This window comes from Sorex fumeus, unplaced genomic scaffold, assembly GCF_029834395.1.
Source record: "Sorex fumeus unplaced genomic scaffold, SorFum_2.1 ptg000047l, whole genome shotgun sequence".
In the NCBI taxonomy this organism is placed as follows: domain Eukaryota; kingdom Metazoa; phylum Chordata; class Mammalia; order Eulipotyphla; family Soricidae; genus Sorex; species Sorex fumeus.
In genome coordinates this window covers 24702164-24724395 of record NW_026606104.1, presented here as the reverse complement: position 1 = coordinate 24724395, position 22232 = coordinate 24702164, and the positions used below count along the sequence as shown (strand labels likewise).

Genomic DNA, 22232 nt, shown 5'->3' with positions numbered 1-22232 from the left:
TAAAAGGGCAGTGAATGGGGCCAGAGCAATAATACAATGAGTAGGTCACTTACCTTGTACGTGACTGGAATGATCCTGGATCACTGAGCCAGGAGTAAGCCCTGAGCACTAACAGGTGCTGCAAATAAATAAATAAATAAATAAATATAAAATCACAAGGGATAAGAACAATATAACCAGTACTTATTTACTGTAGAGAACATCTGAGACCTAATAATCATCTTCCCTCTTAAAATAGGTCACATGTTTACTTTTGGCAAAGATTGGACTGTTGTGTTTTAAATTCATCCTGACAACTTACTTGGGCATAGGTGATTAGTAGTTTCATACAGCATGTAGGACTACAGTGTTTGGCTCTGTGGAGAGTGTATGCCATTTTCTCCACTTTCCACGGAATAAAGAAGCAATGATTGCTCCTGGCCTTCTGTACATGAGTTGCCTTGGAAATACACTGACAACAACAAAAAGGCCAAATATATGACCACCTGAACAGAGCCAAGAGATGAGTGGCACTTTCTATACTTGCGGTGGTTGCTGTGTTGAATGTCTGTCTACTTGTTTAATGCTCTTTACAGATCTGCACTCCTGACTTGGTGGTATTCTTAGCATGTGCCAATCAAAGGCTCAAAGAACGATTACTGAAGCGTGCAGAGCAACAGGGGCGGCCCGATGACAATCTGAAAGCAACCCAGAGGAGACTGATGAACTTCAAACAAAATGCTGCTCCGTTGGTTAAATACTTCCAGGAAAAGGGACTCATCATGACAGTAAGTTAGCTCTGTTTTCTTTTCTTGTTTGTTTGTTTGTTTTTAGGCCACGCTCAATGGTGCTCAGGGCTTACTCCTGACTCTTCACTCAGAGATCACTCCCAGCTGGTTCCAAGGACCATGTGGTGTTCTGGGACTGGAACCCTGGACAACCATGTACAAAGCAAGCGCCCTACCTGCTGGACCCAAGCTCTGCTTTTAAAATAAGATTTCTAAGAGGTCCACATTCTCATTTACATATCCTCTTTACTTTAGAAAGGTGGCTTTTGAAGAGAATAGAGACAAAGAAAGAATAATTTTGATCTGATTTGCCTTTTTTGAGCTGTAATGATAAAAAAACACTTTTGATTTCATTAATTTTGCAAAAGATGATAAATTTTAACCTTGGCTAGAATTCAATAGCTTCCCAAATGAAAATCAAAAACAAAAAAAAGAAATTTGAGAATGATTTTTGACTAATTTTAAGCCATATTTGCCAGTTTCTTAATTCTACTGTTTTTTGTCACTGTCACTGTCATTGTCACTGTCCTCCCATTGTTCATTGATTTGCTCGAGTGGGCCCAGTAATAACTCCATTGTGATGTTACTATATTTGGCGTATCGAATATATCATGGGTAGCTCGTAAGGCTTTGCTGTATGGGTGAAATAGTCTCAGTAGCTTGCCAGGCTCTCCCAGAAGAGTGGAGGAACCGAACCCGGGTCGCCCAGCTCAGCCGCGTGCAAGGCAAACACCCTACCCGCTGTGATATTGCACCAGCCCAATGTTTTTAGAACCTAATAAAATTGAAAGGCTTAAAAACAAACAGTTCACATAATTTATATGTCATATAGGACTTAAATTGTAGTTTAGGCATTGTTTATTATAATGTGTCACATAAAGAAATGAGAGTCTGACAGGCAAAAACTTTCCAGAGAGTTTGGCTTGTAGTCAGGGCCTGGAGAAATTGAGCACTGGACTGAAGCACTATGCTTTGTAGGCAGGAGGCCTGGGTTCAGTCCTGAACACCACTGGGTGTGGCCCAAAAACAAAACAAAAATAGTAACAAAGTCTGAAAATGGAAGGTATCCATTTATCTCCTCCACTGATACATGTAAGTATTAGTGTTTTCATCATTTTTAGTGTTTTTTATGACTAGGAGCCATTGGAAGACTAGGGAAGAATATTAGTTGATAGTTACTAGAATATAAAACATTATTTCAGCTGCATTTATGACACCCATAACATGAGAGATTCAAATGTTAAAATGTGGAGAGGTCAAAGGAGGCCATAGGTCCTGTGGAGGAGGCCTTTTATGGCAGACACTGGCCAGAGTGACAGACCTCAGCACACCCCTTCCTTTGACCCTCAGGCTTGTCTCACCAGATCAGAGAGTTATGGATAATGGTATTACAAAGTCCTGTTGGGAATCTGATGAAAAATGATGTCTGCCACCCCAATAAAATGCACGTGAAATGCTTTTTCATTTTCAGGTTCATCTTTTAAAGTCTGTTTATAGAATTCTTCTGACCTAATTTCATTAGACTAAGATATTAGGTCTGAAAGAGACAGGACATTTGAATAAGCGTCTTTTTTCTGTCTTTTAGCACTATCCAAAAATATTTATTAGGATTTGCTCCTTGAGTCAAAGTTTTCATGTCAGAGAGTTGTAGATCAGATCTAAAAATTGTTCATAGTGTTAGAGTTCATTTTATAGTCCAAAAGAGAACACTGAATAATAGGCAGGATTGAAGGAAATTAGGGTAGGTGTTTCTCTGGTTATTTTTTGATAGTGTTGTTTGCTTGTTTCTTTTCAAATTAATGATGATGGCTTCTGCACCATGTCATAAATAAAAAGAAATTAACCCTACAGCTCAGATCCCACTGCAAGGTAAAGAGCCATAGTTTTAATTGATGTTTGCAAGGCTTATAGGTATCTTAAAGGTTACCAAAGTGTCTCTGATTAAGCCCTGTTTGTCGCATTCATCATCACAAGCAAAGCAGATTTCCCAAATGAATTCAGAGGGGAGATTGTTAATTTACTAATATTTTACATGGAGGTGAAATGCTGTTGTCTCTCATTGTGGACATCAAAAACAATGTGGTTGCAGCCTGTAACCTCACTCACTGCTAAAGTCAAACAAGCTTTAAGATGAACACTTCTAATTGCCGGGAGATTTGCCCGGGTAAATCACCATTTTTGGAAAGCAGTGAGCACATACATAGGCTAAACTCTGGAGAATATAATTTGTATATTTAGCTAACAGAGGAATAAGTACTACCTCCTGAACCACACAACTTTTAGAATCTGGGTCATGGTTCACTTTTGAATTAATGTGTATTTGGTAGCATTTCTACCTTTAAGGAGGATTTCGATAATAAAAATCATCATCCTTATTAACCACAAGAATATTAAGATGTTAATAAAAATCTTGTAGTAATAGCTCAAACCCATATAATTTTCTTGTTTCTGTAGTTTTCCTTTTATTTTTACCTTCCTGATTTATTCGTTTATTCATTTAGTAAATATTTACTGAGAACCAATGGGAGCCAGATACACAGCTAGGCATTGGGGCTGCAAAATTAAAAAATGGCTAAGGATCTTTATTTTATATACTTACATATTGCAAGCATTTAGTATTGGTCCCAGAAAATAGTTTGTTACCAGTAAATAAGGAGATCTTACAGCCTATGGAGAAAAGATAATGAATGATGAATTATGAAATGTGATGAGTTTTGCATACAGGATGCCCTCACATAAGGCACACCGAAAGTAAAATTTCCTACATAGTTGATAGAACAGATCCTCCCTCCCACTGTAGCACTGCACTGCACTGTTCTCCTGTTGTTCATTGATTGGCTCAAACTGGCCCAGTAACATCTCCATTGTGAGACTTCTTTTTACTGTGTTTGGCATATCAAATACGTCACAGGTAGCTTGCCAGGCTTTGCCTTGTGGGCGAGATACTCTCGGTAGCTTGTCGGGCTCTCCTAGAGGGATGGAGGAATCGAACCCGGGTTGACCGTGTGCAAGGCAAACACCCTACCCACTGTTCTATCACTCCAGCCCTTCCCTCCCACAGTAAGATTAATCATTTATATTGGTGTGAAGTTCTGAAGAACCATAGAGACCCTAAATCCCCCTCCAATTCCATTAAGAACATTATTTTAGTAATCCTCTGAGTTTGGAGGCAGAACCTCCTTCCTGAGAATTTTAGCTCCACTGTCATTTAATAAATTCATGATGCTCTAAGACTTGGTCTTCAGCTAAATTGGAGATTAGAATGATGTAATCTAATAAATCATATGGTTATAGATGAAACAAAGGAACATGTGTTAACACTGAAGACAATGCCGAAGTCATGGATTACAGGCACATGCAGCCAAGTCATCTGGCTCAGATTCCAGCAGGGCCACCTACTCTCGTGAGCCCTGCAGCACGTTACTTACCTTCTGTGACTCAGATGCCTGACCTGTGAAATAGTTGTTGTCAATCTTTTGACAGAGTAATTATGAGAAGTAAGTTTAGTGCTTCAAACCTTGCCTAGAACATTGTAAGGGTAATTTCAGTGATTGACATTATTTTACAATCTTCCTCCTCTCTTCCTTCCTTCTGTAATACCCATCTTGTGGAGTCTACGATTATCTCTAACAATTTTGTGATTTCGAAGGATACTCTAACACCATAAATCATTGAAAAATTTGAAATGAAGAATTTACATTTTACAAACTTTTTACCAATTTTTGTTATGTGTAATTTTGTTGTATATTTTATTATATATTTTTGTTATCAATTTTCTTATGTACTGTTAATTTGGTCTGGAGCGATAGCACAGTGGTAGGGTGTTTGCCTTACAAGTGGCCAACATGGCCAACCCGAGTTTGATTCCTCTGCCCCTCTCGGAGATCCTGGCAAGCTACCGAGAGTATCTCGCCCGCACAGCAGAGCCTGGCAAGCTACCCGTATTCGATATGCCAAACACAATAACAAGAAGTCTCATGATGGAGACATTACTGGGCCCGCTCGAGCAAATCAATGAACAACAGGAGGACCATGACTGTTAATTTACAGAAGTGTGCCAGTTATTTAAACTTCAAATGTCACTCATACATTCAAACTATATCAGTGGTTGAATAAGGTAGTTAGTTGAATTATGACAAACATCAACCCTCTGTTTTCCCTTTTTAACTTTATCATTGACTGAATCTGTTGGCATATATAACTAAGGGCCAAACCCGGTTTGAATTAAAGAGGAAAAACTTACCAGAATAGACAAGAAAAAAATACTGCCGCCCCAATACTTTTTTTTATTGAGATGATTTTCATCACATGGATCTAATCATTATTATTATTTTGTATTAGGTGTCTGCTTAGAGCCTTCCATGCAAGTGTGAATTAAATGATAAACCATGAGACTAGTATAGGCTAATGTTTATTAGGGCAACGTGGAATATTTTCACATTTGTTCATGTGTTGTCTACCTTCCCATAGTTTAGATGCAATTGTTACATCTAACAATTTTTATAGCTATAGATATTTTATAGCTATATATTTCTACTGTTTGTTTTGTTTTCAGGATCACTTCTGTTAGTCCTTAGAGGACTAGGTAGTGCAAGGTAGCAAATATGATCCTCTGCATACAGATGATCTCTGTGTTTAGAGGTCATTTTTTTCTATTTAAAAAACTCCTAATAAAATTCAGCTTTTATAAACTTGAACAAAATGGAAACTCTTTTTATTTATTTTTATTTATTTTAGGGCCATACCCGGTGGTTCTCAGGGCTTCCTACTGACTCTGAGCTCAAAGATCACTCCTAGAGGGGCTTATAAGTCTGTATTAGGTGCTGGGGGTTGAACCCATGTCAGCTGTGTGCAGGGCAAGTTCCCTACTTGTTGTCCTATCTCTCTGACCCCTTGAAAATCTTTTTAAAGAAATCACATTTTTTACAAGAGGTCAAATCTTCATAGATTTGGTGAACTATTTGAAAGTTATATATAGTAATACAATATTGATTTTTTTTTCGGAAAACAGATATTTTTCAAAATGCTTGACAAATAATAATAAGGCACAATGTAATGCTTGTATTATTTTCTGAAATGAATTGTGCCTTTGGATAGTTCATTCAGTTGGAATACCAGGTAGTTCATATTATTTGGGGGCATACTGAGTACTCACAGCTATTTGCGCCTAGCAGGGCATGGGGGAACCATGCTATGCCAGCGATCAAATCCAGGCCTCCCACATGCCAAGCATGCACAATACTCCTTTGAACTACCCCCTCAGCCATAAATACTACTATTTAAAACGCAAGGCCAGAGAGAGCACACAGATTTCATGCAGCTGATCTTGCTTTAATCCCTGACAACACATATGGTTCCCTGAGAACTACCACGGTGATCCCTGAGTGCAGAGCCAGGAGTAGGCCAGGAGCATTGCTGAGTGTGCCCCCAAAACAAAATAAAAGAAAAATATACTTATCCCTAAACTTCCCGGGCACAGCTATTAGCTATTTATCACCATTTTAGTATAACTGCATAGAAGGCTGAAAAAGAAATCTAAACAGGGACTGGAGCGATAGCACAGCGGGTAGGGCATTTGCCTTGCATGAGGCCAACCCAGGTTTGATCCCCAGCATCCCATATGATCCCCCAAGCACTGCCAAGAGTAATTCCTGAGTGCATGACCCAAGAGTAACCCCTGTGCATCGCCATGTATCACCCAAAAAGAAAAAAAAAGGTAGAAATCTAAACAGTACAAACCCTCAGCACATTCAGACACACAAGAAAGTCAGTGAAAACAACTACAGTTTGTCCAAACAAATTCATTCTTCTAAAATTACAAGGAGGGAAGTTTGGGGTTTCTTTTTTGTGTTTTGCTTCTTTATTTGCTTCTGGGCCTTCCCAGGTGTTGCATAGGACTTCTGGCTCTGTGCTTAGGGATCGCTCCTGGCGGGACTCAGGGAATTATATGGGATGCCAGGAATAAAACACAGGTCAGCTGCGTACAAGGAAGGCAAATGCCCTGCTTGCTGCACTATTAGTTTTTTTTTATTGATTTTTTTTTATTAGTGAAACACCATGAGGTACAGTTGTAGATTTACAGTTTTTTGTGCTTGGGTTTTGATTATACAATGATCAGATACCCATCCCTCCACCAGTGCCCATTTTCCACCACCATGGTTAATATCCCCCCCACCCCCATCCTCCCATCCCCCGCTTGCTGCACTATTACTTTACCCTATTACTTTGTTACTACTTTTTAGTGTGTGGGGTTGATGAATTTGTAAGATGTAGCATCTTGAAGTTGTCTTACCTTTAATTACACCATCATATTTTATTCTTATACTGATATGTATTTGAGCATTCATTGTCATGTAACCCAGAGCCCCCACCAACTTCACCTTGGTAGACGGAAAAATAGTTGAGAAGTGTTCAAAGGTTAACAAATAGGAAAGGCCATGAAGGTAGTTTGGAATGTATTTCCTTCAGTAATGATGTGTGCCTAGAAATAGGTCCCTTTGACTTAATTGCTTCTCAGATGCCCAAAGTATATTTAAAGTGAAGTTGAAAATACTAGCATAAAACCTGGTACTGTCAGAATAGAGAGATCAGAAGTAACATGGAATATATATCTATTTTTGACTTGAGTGAAGAGCAGCTTATAAGGAATCACATTTCTGGGCAACAGGCATTTATCAAATCTTAACTGTGTGCAGAGTTGGCAAGACAGTGCTGCCCAAAAAATGTAGTGTTGCTTTTTTTATTTTAGTAACATCTCTGTAGATTAGTCAGTGGTGTTCAGTTAATTTACGTGTTCACCTATTAACATAAATTTTTGATATCGTCTAATCAAAAAATCAAGCACTAAGTTGAGAAGTCAATTCGATTGTTTTAATAAAATGTTGTTATTGTAGACTCTATTAATATGATGCCAGTTTTATCCTCACATCTTTTGTATAAAAAGCAAATAAGCAATGAGATAAAACCATAAAAAAAGTCATTTGTTCACGAAGTGGCAACCCACATATAGCAAAGCAACAGTCACGGTTCTTGGGGAAATTATGCTGTTTCCTAAACAGCATCAAAACAACAGGAAGAACAAGCAGATACTGTATTTATAGCTAATTCTGGCATTCTATCTCAGTAACAAGCAAGCATCCTGACTCACAACTTTTCCATACCCAGAGCTCTCTCAGTATTAGTCTATTCACACTCCACAGGCAGAAGGCAAACCAGATGACTCAGCTAATGCAACTACTTTAAGGTGAGAAACTGATGCTGATTATATATTATACAGCAAACTTATTGTCAACACCTGATGATAAAAGTTCTCAGACCAACAAACACAATATTCTCATTCTCATTTTTTAAGTTTAGTCTGCAAAATTTATCCAACTTTGAGATTTTTAAAAACAAGCTAATCTCATTTTTAAGACAGATTTTTATAGGTTTACTAATCTGTTTATGGACACTTAAAATATTTATCATTTTGTTTCTATAAATATTGCTATGAACGTTTGATCATTTGAATTTATTAAATCATTTAAAATTATTTTCCTTAAGATATCGATTTCCAGATTATTGTTGAACATTAAGGATACAGATATTTTTAGTTTATATTGCTTTACTATGCCATAGAATTTTTATATCACTATATGTGTTAAGATTCACCATACCAGGGACAGGTGTCAGAATATTATATGACTGCTAAATTCCAGTGATATTCCACCACCAGAAAGACCCCTCTACTAACTTCTCCCCAATTACCTCCTCCCTCTGTTAGTCACAGTAGTTTTATTTTTGTTTGTTTGTTTTAAAATGTTATTGAATCACCGTGAGATAGTTACAAGCTTTCATGTTTGGGTTACAATCACACAATGATCAAACACCCATCCCTACACCAGTGCATATTCCCCAGCACCAATATCCCTGGTATACCCCCCTTTCCCACCCTCTCCCTGCCTCCATGGCAGACAATATTCCCGATAATCTCTCTCTACTTTTGGGCATTATGATTTGCAATACAGACACTGAGAGGTTATTATGTTTGGTCCTTTATCTACTTTCTGCACACATCTCCCATCCCGACTGATTCCTCTAGCCATCATTTTCTTAGTGATCCCTTCTCTATTTCAGCTGCCTTCTCCCCTTTGCTCATGAAGCAGGCTTCCAGCTATGGAGCAATCTATGTGCCCCATGTATCTACTATCCTTAGGTGTCAGCCTCATATTAGTCACCATAGTTTTTATCAAGTCTTGGACCTGGTTTAAAAGTTTTTGACAGTTATTTTGCTTTAGTTATTCATGTCCCACATAGGAATGAAACAACTTGATAATTGAATTTTACTTTATTACTTATTTCAAACAGAACAATCAGCTCAAGTTGAACTCACTACCATTTTGTCCCAAATGGCACATTTTATCTTTTTTTTTAAGCAGCAAAGCACTATTCCATTGAAGATATATATTTATATATATTTCTTTTGTCATATGTTGATGGACACTTAGGTTGTTTCCATGTTTTACTACTGCATAGATCTGGATTAATGTTTTTATATTTCATGTGTAAGAACCTAGGAGTCGTATTGCTATTCCTACTTGTATTTTGAATTTTATTTTTTCCACTTTCCATGAATGTAGCAATAACTTACATTCTCACCAACTGTGGCTTTTTCTCCACATCCTTGTTTTCAATCTTTTTAAAAAATAGGATACTCTCTCAGGTGTGGGGGCTGGAGCGATAGCACAGTGGTAGGGCGTTTGCCTTGCACGCAGCCAACATGGCAGACCCGAGTTCAATTCCTCCGCCCCTCTCGGAGATCCCAGCAAGCTACTGAGAGTAGTAACAACAAGTCTCATGATGGAGACGTTACTGGGCCCGCTCGAGCAAATCGATGAACAATGGGAGGACTGTGACTGTGAGTCTCAGGTGTGAGATGATATCTCATTGTGATTTTGATTTGCTCTTCCCTAATAATAAGTGACATTGAGTATTTTTTCATGGGTCTGAGGACACCTATGTGTCTTCTTCGGAGTACCTATTGAGTTAAGATTTTGTCAATTTGTAGGAGGAAGGTTGTGTCACACCTGATTGTACATGGGAACTACTATAAACTACTATTAACTCTGAATTCCAGGGTCGTTCCTAGTTATCAGGTGACCATGAGATGCTGGAAATCAACTTGGGCCACCACATGCTAAGCATGCACTCAGAGTTTTATTTAATTTAGTGTATATTATTATGTCATAAACAAATAGCAAGTTTTACTTATTTTCTAATTTTTAATTCCTTTTATACATTTTTCTCTTCTAATTTTTCCTTAAATTGGGGGCACACCAGATGGTGCTCAGAGGCTGCCCACAATACTGTGCTAGGTGGTGGGTGTCACTAACAGCAGTGCTTGGGGGACCATGCAGTGCCAGGAATCAAACCTGGTGCTACAGTGTATAGAGCTCTCTATCCTTATGTATGTTTCTCATGTAATTACTTTGTCTAGGACTTCTAAAATGACATTGAAAAATAGTTGTGAGCATGAGTATCTTATAACACTTTGTCTTATTCCAGACTTTAGGAGGAATGCTTTTCAATTTTTCACTATTAACTATGATGTTAGCAGTGAGTTTGTCACATGCAGACTTTATCATGTTGACACATGCTCTTCCTAGTCCAAATATATTGTGTTTTTAATTGTGAATGGCTGTTGAATCTTGTCAAATGCCTTTCCAACATCTAATTGATGTGATCATGTGTTTTGTTTTTTATTTAATGTGGTTTGCTCATACAGATGTTTACAGGAAAAATGAGTTGGAATTTAAATAATGAGCATGGATCCTTCTCTGAAAAAGCACTGTGGAGTGCTTTTTGTTCATTTTCTGTTGATTTACACACACTGATAAACTGGAGTCTGAAAGCCTTTCATAATTTTTTAATTATCTTAAATATAATGAAGGACCTTAACATGATAACTCAACAATAAATCACATGGATTAAAACAAGTTGATATTCAAATGTGCACATTTGGAAGACTCACATTAAAAATATTTCAATTCTAAGAACTGAAGTCTTATTTAAGAAAACTTAGTTATGGCCCACGCTTTTTTGTAAAATCTCCACAATAGATTGTCTTTATTTGTAAATCTGAATAAAATTAAGCAAGTTAATAAATGGTGGGTTAGAGCGATAGCACAGTGGGTAGAGTGTTTGCCTTGCACACAGCCAACATGGCCAACCCGAGTTCGATTCCTCCACCTCTCTCGGAGAGCCCGGCAAGCTACTGAGAGTATCTCATCTGCACAGCAAAGCCTGGCAAGCTACCTGTGTTGTATTTAATATGCCAAACACAGTAACAAGTCTCAAAGTGTTACTGGGTCCACTCAAGCAAATTGATGAACAATGGGAGGAGAGTAACAGTGACAGTGAATAAATAGCAGCTGAATATCATATCATATTGACAGCTTCCTATAAATTTTTGTTTCTAATATACATTTCCCATTAGGTTCATGTACATACACACACATTTGGTCACTCTTGAAGAAATGCTCTATGCTCTGAACAATAATGGTAGTGTCTATGGATATACCATACTTTCAGAATGAAGTATTAATTTACTTTAAAGTGTCAAATTTTACAGTAACGTGCATATATAAAAATTATGTATGTACAGATGTTGTTCAAACATACCTCAGAGATCTGTGGTTTCGGTTCCAGACTGCAATAAGGCCATTGCCACAAAATGAAGGAACTTATGTGACACCTAGTGCATCTGAAAGTTTAGTTACACTCTTTAACTTCCTTGTAAGTGTAGAGTAACTGTATAATATCTTTCTATCTTCAAAAAAAAAGTGTTTATCTTGATTTCATAAATACTTTATTGCTAAAAAGAAAGATGATCATCATCTGAATCTCCAGCAAGTCCTAATCCTGTTGCTAATTGAAGGTCTCGCATTGATAACTGTTGACAAACAAGAGTTTGGTGGCAATAAAGGCTGCGGTGGCTGACAGTTTTTTAAAATAAGACAACAAAGAAGCTTGCTGTATTATCTCTTCCTTTAATAAATTATTTCTGTGGCTTGAAGTGCTGCTTGATAACATTTTATCCAGAGTAGCAGAGTAGAGCTTCTTTCAAAATTAGAGTCAATCCATCAAATTCCATAACTGCTTTTTCAGCTAAGTTTATGTGATAGTCTAAATCCTTTGTTGTCATGTGAATATTCACAGCATTTTTACCAGAATTAATCCCAACTGAAGAAGCCACTTTCTTTACTCCATCACGAGAAGCAACTCCTTGTCTATTCAGATTTGACCTTGAGATTGCAGCAATTCCATCACAGCTACAGACTCTACTCCTAGTTCCCTTGTGTTTAGCACTTCTGTTGTTATTTCTCCAATGACTTCTTAAATGCTTATTAAAAGCAATCATGAGGATTGGAATCAACTTCTTCCAAACTGTTAACTGTGGTTATTTTGATCTCCTCCCATGAATTGTGAATGCCCCAAATGATAGAATCCTTTTTCAGAATGTTTTCAATTGACATTATCCATGCCCATCCAAGGAATCATTATGGCAACAATGAATTACTACCTTATATGAAGTCTTTATAATATATACTTCATGCATAATAAGGCTTATTTAATAAGTCAAAATAACTTTTTGGAATAGATGATTTAACAGGCATGAAAATAACATATGTCTCTATGTGTATCTTTGTTGGAACTCTTGGATACCCTGGTATACTGCCAGTGAAAAGTAATATTTTGAAAGAAATCTTTTCTGAGCACTGGGTCTGGAGAATGGATTTAAAATAGACACTCTATATTGTAAATGATGTCTTACCATTTAGTGTTTTTGTTCCATTCATATAATATCAGTAGAGTAGATTTAACAGGATTCTTAAGAATACTAGTATTTTCGGAATGCCAGATAAGCATTAGTTTTGACTAAAGTCGCCAGCAACATTGTGAAGAGTCTCATTATATTTTGATGCTACAAAACCCAGCTTAGTCATTCTGTATATGTCCCTCTCCTTCTCATTCGTTTCACTCAGCATGATGCTCTCCAAGTCTATCCATTGATAGGCAAATTTCATGACCTCATTTTCCCTAACAGCTGTGTAGTATTCCATTGTGTAGATGTACCATAGTTTTTGTTTGTTTGTTTGTTTGTTTGTTTTTATCCATGTATCTATTCTTGGACACTCGGGTTGTTTCCAAATTCTGGCTATTGTGAATTGTGTTACAATGAACATAGAAATGCAGATGGTGTTTCTTTTGTGTGTTTTTGGATCCCCAGGGTATGTTCCCAGAAGTGGCTAGGGTAATGAGTGGCTTGAAGAGGTGGGAGGGAAACTGGGGACACTGGTGCTGGAAAATTACATTGGTGGAGGGATGGGTGTTGGAACATTGTATGATTGAAATGCAATCATGAATAATTTTGTAGTGCTCTATCCCATGGTGATTTAATAAAAAATATTTTAAATGTTTTATTAAAAAAAACTTAAAAATAAAACCAAAACAAAACAGAAAAAAAGAAGGGAATTCAGTAATGTAAATATTAGGATTGTAGTAAAAGGTTCTGCTTTCCAAAGACAAATTCTTAGAAAGATATTGGGAAATTAATAGCCATTTTTGCTTTAGAGTAATTTGTTTTTCAGATAGGCCATTAATAATCTGTTAAACTGTGCCTTTTGCAATAACTGGAAAACAACAGGTATTATGTGTTTTTGTTACCTTTTGTTTGAACTTCTGTTGTTTTCTACCAGATCAATATTTTTAATATGTATTACTTCTTTAAGCAAAGTTCTTTTTCTGGGACTATTAACAACTTTGTAGAAATTCACTATAACCCATTATTTTATGAGGCATCTGTATCTGAATGCTGCTTTCTGTTCATATTTTGACAACAGCTGCTTCATAATTATATGAAATAAATGCTGATTGGTTGGTAAAAATAATTCCTCTACAGAACTGAGTTTACCAACCTGGATCGTGGGCAGGGGGTAGCAGAGAGAGGGAGAGTATTAAGACAGTGGCTCAGAGATGTGGATACTGGAGGAGGATGTGGTATCTGAACTTCATATATACAAAATCCTATTACTTAACAGTATTGTAAGTCATGGTATCTCAAATAAAAATTTAAATCCCCCTTCAAAAAAACCTGATTTTAGATTTCTCTGTAGACAAGAAGGCCTTAGATTCTGTCTTTTTGCTGTAGAAGGCTGTTTTATGTCATTGGAAATCTATGGTGTGGTTTCCCCAATATCCTTGATATTTGTTGCAGCTTTCACATCAGCAGGGATAGTTTCACCTTGCATTCTAATATTATGGAGATGGCATCTTCCTTTGTAGCTTAAGGACAAGCTTTTAACATTAGACTTTTTTTAGCACTCATTTTTTATTGTTGTTGTTTGGGGGCTACCCCTGCCTGTGCTCAGGGATTACTCCTGGCTCTGCACTCAGGGCTTACTCCTAGAGGACTCGAGAGACCATATGGGGTGTCAGGAATCTAATCCAAAGCAGCCACATGCAAGGCAAGTAAGTGCCTTACCCATTATACTACCTCTTCGACCCATTCTCTCCAGCACTTTTACCTCTAAGACTTCATATTTAGGGCCTTGCTTTGGATTAGGGTGTTGGCTTAATGGAATGTTGTGGTTGACTTGACCTTCTATCCAGATCACTAACTTTCCCCTTACTGACAATAAGAAGTTTCATTTCTTTAATTTATTTTTAATTGGGTTCATTTGGGTTTACAAGAATGTCAATTATAAATATCATGTGCTTTTGGTGGGGTACAGTATTATCACACCATCTCCATCATCAGAGTTTCAGATTCCTCCACTACATTCACTTGTGTGCTCCATGGGGGTTGCACTTTTAGTTTCCACAAGAATTTTCCTTTACATTCATGATATGACAAATGGGCCTGGGAGACCTGGCTTGCAGCCTGTTTCAGATCTCAGCATGCCTTACTCTCTAAGTCCTTAGTCATTTCTAGTCTTGACCTAAAGTGAAAGACACACAGCTCTTTTATTGGAACACTTGAAAAAAAACTGGTCTTACTTAAATATTGTTTTGGCTCAAGGAATAGGGAGTCTGATGGAAGAGAGAAAGGTGGGGACCACCCAGGCCAGAAGCAGTCAGAAACACACATTCATCAATTAAACTTGCTGTCTTAGATAGATGCAGTTCATACCAACCCCAAACAGTTACAAGAAATCACAAACAAAAATTACTACCGATCATGAGAGAAGATAATAATGAAAAAACTTGAAATTCTGGTCTAGAGAGTGAGCTAAAGGACATACTTTCATGCAGGAGAGCTGGGTCGCATCCCCTGTATCACATATGGTCCCCCTAAAATCACTAAGAACAACCACGGAGCAACAAGCCAGAATAGCCCTGAGTACCACTGGATATGGCCATAAACAAAAAATATCTTAAATATTATAATTTCCAAAATGTGACAGAGACATAAGGTGAGCATTTAAGAAAAATAAAGCCAATAGATTTGCCCAAGGCAAGATTGCTACAGCCACAATTTGTTGGGAAAAAAAAGAAAACAAAAGCAACATATGAGAAGTACAATAGATTAAACTGTAAAAACATGCACTAAAACTAGTTGCATGAAAGTAACTTGAATGCAGCAGAGGAAGATGTGAGTACCAGAGTGGTAAAATAGGCCAGGAAAGAGTCACAGGCCAGGGAGTAACTTCCTTCTGAAAAGATTAGGGAAACACTGATTCTTGACTGAAGCTAGAGTAGAAGCTGAAAATGGTATACACAAAGAATACATAAGGAATGTGGAGTGAGAATTAGAAAGGAGTGGGGATAGATGTGCTGGGGTCAATACAAGGAAAGTGGTAGTGGTATCATTCTGTGAATAGGAGTAAGCTTTTAAGGCTTAGAGCAAAGGAACAGGAGAACTGGAAATGCTAACTGGGTAGCTAGTGTGTAAAACACTGGTTGGAGGAAGAATCTGGGAGATGTTTAATGAAGGCCTATGCTGGAAAGTTGACTATGTGTTATTGGGTTTTATTTCTCCATGGGGCAAGAGCTACAACCATCTGGAACCAAGAGCAAACATGGGACTAACTGAAACAGTTCTCACAGGTAAAATTTTCTATTCAAATAGTCATCATGGTGAAGATAAAAGGAAGGACAGGGAAGGAAAGCCAATGCAATAAGAACTAAGATTCTATAAAGTGACATCAAAATCCAACCGAAGAAACAGGAAATCAGTTGAATCACTTATTCTTCTTGGCAGATAGCCCTAATTCCCTTAAAGTTATCATCAAAAATATATATATATGGGCTGGAGCGATAGCACAGCAGGTAGGGTGTCTGCCTTGCACAAGGCCAACCCAGGTTTGATTTCTCCACCCCTCTCGGAGAGCCTGGCAAGGTATCGTGAGTATCTCCCCTGCACGGCAAAGCCTGGCAAGCTACCTGTGGTATATTCAATATGCCAAAAACAGTAACCACAAGTCTCACAATTTGTTGTGAGACATTGCTGGTGCCTGCTCAAGCAAATCAATGAACAACGGGAGGACAGTGACAATGATAGTGATAGTGGTTGTAGCTCTTGCCCCATGCCCTATCAAATATATATATTTGATAATGAGCAATGGATTATCAGCTGACTAACTAACTTGTCTGAAAATTAGTGAAAGTAAATACATAGATGGATGACCCAGTGCTGGTGCACTCACTTTTAATGGCATCCTCAAGACCAAAGCACCTATTTTTCTGTTTCTCCCTCAGTAATGTGTTTCCTCATTACAACAAAATAACAGCTGCTGCTCTGGTCATCAGATCCATGTTCCAAAAAGAACAAAGGAATTAGGGCAAAGGGTTGGTAGCCACATCTATTGTTACCCAACATTAGGAAAGTAAAGCTTTCCCATCAACCTCTTTATTTTTCATCACTGAGCTAAGTATGCTTAAATCTCACTGGTCAGAACTAGGGTGCATATTCTACTTGCCTTCAAGGGAGGCTAAGGAAGGAGATATTTGATATCTTAGCCTCCTAGGAAAACAAAGGCAAGGAGAAAAAATATTAAGTAAGCTAACCACAATAACCACTTCTAGATAAAGAAAAAAACTGTTCCCTCTGTTTAAATGATATGGGTACATAAACAATTCTATCAAAAATAGTAAAAGTGGGACAGAAACTCCCCTTTCCCAAACAAACAAAAGTAAATGTAAAAATGGTCTATGGTTAATAATAAAAGTTTGCTTTACTAAGTGTTCCAGGATCTTTTTGTGTGTGGAGAGATCACACCTGGCAGTGTTTAGGCTCTGCACCCAGGGATCACTCTAGCAAGGATTGAGGGACCATATGGGACACCGAGGATCAAACTCAGGTCAACTTTGTGCAACCCCCTGTGTACTGATCTTCGATCTCCATGCCCTGATCTTTGATCTTTATGCCCTTTATACATAAAAGTAAATAAATAAGTAGGGATGCTGAGGTGTGATGCAGATTGAGTCTCACAAAATTCACTCAGTTAATAACAAGGAAATGAGCCATAACTGTATGCAAGGAGAGAATGGATATTCCCCTCTCGAAATAGAAGATGTTGAGAATGTCATTGTAAGGGCAACCATAAAACGTACTGACTGAGAGGTCATGCTATCCCTGTTACAGAATAAATAATTCCGGAAGGAACGGAGAAGAAACACGTTAAGTAAATGACATGCCAGCTGCTTTACAAATGTTTTCTTCTTTAAATCACTCATTTCTGAAAGCAGGTATTAAATTTGCTTCAAGATTTCTATGTGCCAGGTGTTTTACCTAGATTATCATGTTTCAAGTAAGGATGCAAGCTTGTGATCTTTTCTTGGCTAGATCTAAGCTACACAGCCTGACTCGTGCCTCATCACTCCTTGTCGGACTGACATTTCTTCTCCTGTCTGTGCTCCTTTACCCTGCAGACTCAGCAGATGCTGAATCTTGTCTGCTGTGACAGACTCCCTCATCAGTCATTTTGCCTTTCATCCAAATAGCCTCTGGAAGGTTCTTTCTTACCCAGGCAGTGTCTCAAGGATGCTGCTTCCATCTAGTTAATCATATTTAGCAGGCCTGCCCGCAGTTGCGTGTCCAGATGCCTGTGTTCTGAAGGAGCCCAGTTAGAGGATAGAGAAAGGAGATAACATACGATCTCAATTTATCTGACCACTATTGTGATCAAAGGGGGTAAGTAAACTGCAAACTGGAAGAAACTGTCTGTTTTCTCCATGGTAACTCCTGAGGGATGGAATGAATTCAAACACACTGGGACAATTTGTGGGATTAACTAGATACATTCAATGAAGTCATCAAATCTCTGAAATGATAAGTAATTATAGTAACCATTACCAAATTCAGAAGGGGGAACAGCACTATAGCACTGTAGCACCGTCCTTCCGTTATTCATAGATTTGCTCGAGCAGGTACCAGTAACGTCTCCATTGTGAGACTTGTTGTTAGTGTGTTTGATGTATCGAATACGTCACGGAGAGCTTGCCAGGCTTTGCCGTGCGGGCGAGATACTCTTGGTAGCTTGCAAGGCTCTCCGAGAGGGGTGGAGGAACCAAACTCCAGTCGGATGCATTGGCCGTGTGCAAAGGAAGCGCCCTACCCGCTGGCTATCGCTCCAGCCCAGGTAGACAGAAAAGATAGAATCAAGGACTTACATGGAGAAATTTGTTTTAAAATACATATATCTGTTAATCATTCTTATAGTTTTGTTGATTTCCCCTTTCTGTAATTAAGGAATTTAGCAAGGTCCTCTATAAAATGTCTTTTAATTCAAATTTTAAATCTCAAACATTGAAAAAAAAACTTTAGGGGTTTTTTGGCAGTTCTTTTGATATTTCTAACTAATATTGGATGCTTATATATTGATGAAACAACAGTGATTTTGGTTTTCAGATCTTCTGTTTGAAGGAAGAGGGCAACTCTGAATTTCAAAGGATGCTGTAGAAAAGAAGCCTGGAGGTGTATAAGTTGAGGGTGACCTACACTGTTCTCAGCAACCAAGTTAGCAGAAATGGTGTGGCTATGATAGTACAGAATACTTTGTGGACACTTAAAAATATTTGTTAAGTGAATGGATAAATTAATTTATAAACAGATTAAAAGAATTAGTTCTAATAAGTTGAGTGTGACAGAACCTTGTTTTAACTTGATTTTCTTGGAATAGATAAGTGCCTTTTGGTGTTTTTTTTTTTTAATTTTTATTAGTGAGACATCATGAGGTACAGTTGTGGACTTACAAATTTTTGTGCTTGGGTTTCAATTATACAATGATCAAATACTCATCCCTCCACCAGTGCCCAATTCCCACCTTGGTGGTGTTTTTAACTCAGGCTTTCAAAAGTTTGTGCTTTTTGCTTTCCCTGCGGTCTGACTGTTGACAATTCACAGGTTATTTGAAGGTGTCAGCAACCATGAGAGATTTCTCAGAAAATACCATGCAGTATAGCTTCAAACAATTTCTAAAATTGATGTAAAACTCAGGATCAAGGATACAGAAGAGTAATGGTTGTTTGTTGTTTTAGGTGTGCGGGTGGGGGGGGGGGGAGGGGTGCTTTTTAGTTTTGGTAAAGAATCTTCTTTCTTTCCTGAAAAGTTCATATTAAAATCCCAAGATTCTTGTCAGTGTAGGATGTGATTTTTTCCCCTTTAATTTGAAGCTTTTTTTTAATACCACAGTTTAATATTTTTAATTAAGTACTGTGAGTTACAAAATGTCAGGCATACACTATTCCAACACCAGTCCCATTACCAGTGTCAACTTCCTTCTACCAGTGTTCCCAGGTTCCTTCCCATTCCCCAGCCTAATCTTAACAGACACATTTTAAAGTTTACTTACTGTAGTTTAGGTCTCCTGCTTACAGGCTGTTGCCTTTATGATTTAGATATATTCCCAGATCATACCTCTGCACCATCGCCATGCCCAGTGCCCTTGGCCTCTGCCTGCTGTTACCTCCCATCCACCTCTTCCTACTTCCTCTTTGATTTCTTTCCTTTCCCTTGGCCTTGTCATTATATAATCTAGATATCCCCCCCTTGATATGTTGCATTCCCTTGTATTATTCTACATAACACAGGTAAGATCAACTTATATTTGTTCTTCTTCTAACTTAATTTAAAATGCTATCCTCCAGTTCCATCTAAGTTGCAACAAATTACATGATTTCATCCTTCCTTGCAGCCGCATAGTATTCCATTGTATATATTTGCAACACCTGTCTTTGACACCTGGGTTGACTCCATATCCTAGCAATTGTCAATTGTTCTGGGTTGGACAATAGCACAGCAGGTAGGACGTTTGCCTTGCATGAGGCTGACCCGGGTTTGATTCCTCTGTCCCTCTCAGAGAGCCTGGCAAGCTACTGAGAGTATCCCACCCGGATGGCAGAGCCTGGTAAGCTCCCCATGGCATATTTAATATGCCCAAAACAGTAACAACATGTCTCATAATGGAGATGTTACTGGTGCCTGCTCGAGCAAATCTATGAACAACAGGACAACAGTGCTACAGTGCTATAGCAATTGTTCTAAATACTGCAAAGAATAATGGTGTGGACGTGTTCTTTTGAATGAATGTTTCTGTGTCTTAGGGGTAAATTTCACAAAATAGAATTACTGGGTAATATGGTAACTCTATTCTTACTTTTCTGAGAAATAGCCATACTTTTTTCCATAAGGAGGAAGCACAGACCTGAGCAAAGAGAATGCAGTCCATGGGCATCACAGGTTACAAAGATGATTTGACACAATTGTTTTTTATATTTCTTCTCTCTTCTACCAAAGCAGAGCAATATTCTCACTAGCAGTGGATGAAAGTTCCTTTTCCACCACATCTTTGCCAGCACAGATTGAAACTTTTACTTTAAATTCATAACACAGATCTCATTCTCATTTGATATAGATTTGGTGGTATTTGCTTTTCATTTTTCTATCAAGGTTTTAGGAGTTAATGTGTTCATATAAATCAATTCTGACACAAACTCCAAAAGAGATGATCCTTTACAACCAGATATTAAATCAGCACCAGTTTCCAACTAGACCTGTCTCAGAAGATGTCAGAGCCTCAGGTGAAATCCTCTTGGATCTATTAGCAATATTGAATGACTGCAGCTCACTTCTGACTGTCTATTCATCTCACCAATTCTTTCTGAATTCTAAAGCACTGAAATTTGATATTTATAATAAGTAATAGAAGTTTATGAAGTTGGTTGGATAGGCAGTGGCATTGTTCTACTTCAGATCCTGTGAAATGAGAGCTCTGCTTCGGAAGAAGAGAGAAGAAATATAAAAAGTAATTGTGTCAAATCATCTTTGTAACCTGTGATGCCCATGGACTGCATTCTCTTTGCTCAGGTCTGTGCTCCTGCTCTTCCCTCTTCCCATAATCCTGACCATCCTTATTATTCTGTCTTGACCTGGAGGACTGTCATTTGAGTTGACATCCTCTGGGGGATCACACTGACATGCACATATGCCTCCATCTGGAAGCTTACCCACGTCTTTATTGATCTTTTTCAAGGGATGTATATTTTATAATTCTACTTGATAATTCTAGTATCTTTCTACTATAATTCTGTCTTTTTAATTCAACAGTCTACTTTCTTCTTTATGATTTTACTGTTGTCTTGGGTATTTTATTTCAAACATCTTGGTTGAAGCATAAGCTCACCTTAAACATATACTTACTAATGGTTGGACTGTATTAATGGATTAGCAATTATGTGATGATCTACATTCAACGTATATAATTATATATTTGTATAATAATGTATTTATAGATAACAGTGGGGCGATAGCACAGCAGTAAGGTGTTTGCCTTGCACGTAACTGACCCAGCCAACCCGGGTTCTATTCCTCCGCCCCTCTCGGAGAGCCCAGCAAGCTACTGGGAGTATCTCTCCCACACAAGTATCTCTCCCTGGCAAGTTCCCCGTGACATATTTGACATGCCAAACACAGTAACAAGTCTCACAATGGAGACGTTACTAGGCCTGCTCAGCAAATCGATGAACAACAGGAGGACAGTGCTACAGTGCTACAGTGCTACATATGTAACAAAATAGATTAAAATGCATGTTTATGTTATGGACATGAAGTTGATATAAATAGGGAAAGAAAAGTTAAACAAAAACATTTTAATTGCAGTTAATATTAGGTAGTATTCTGTATTTTTATTTTTATAAAGTTTTTCACAATATTTGATTACATTTAATATTTGAACACCAATCTCACCACCATTACACCTTCCCACCACCGTATTTCAGATGTTTCTATCCTGAAGCCCAGCCCCTGCCCACAAAGCAGAACTAAAATAATTTATTTTGTTTGTTATGAATAATCCACTAAAAATGATCCAAAATAATTTATTTTTTATTGTTTGTTATGAATAATCCACTAAAATTGATCCAAAAAAGGCTTCTTAGTGGAAAGTATGCAAAGATTATTGAATTTCACCCAGGAGCCATTAAGTC

General features: G+C 37.8%; 1 protein-coding gene across 2 annotated transcripts in view; it reads left to right on the top strand.

Annotated features, from left to right (window-relative positions):
* AK5 (adenylate kinase 5) overlaps window positions 1–22232 on the top strand; it is a 286756-nt gene that overhangs the window by 47914 nt on the left and 216610 nt on the right. For both annotated transcript variants that reach the window (XM_056123767.1, XM_056123766.1), the window contains exon 6: window positions 576–767. In XM_056123767.1, coding sequence (XP_055979742.1) covers window positions 576–767 — 192 coding nt within the window. The remainder of the gene's footprint in view (window positions 1–575; window positions 768–22232) is intronic.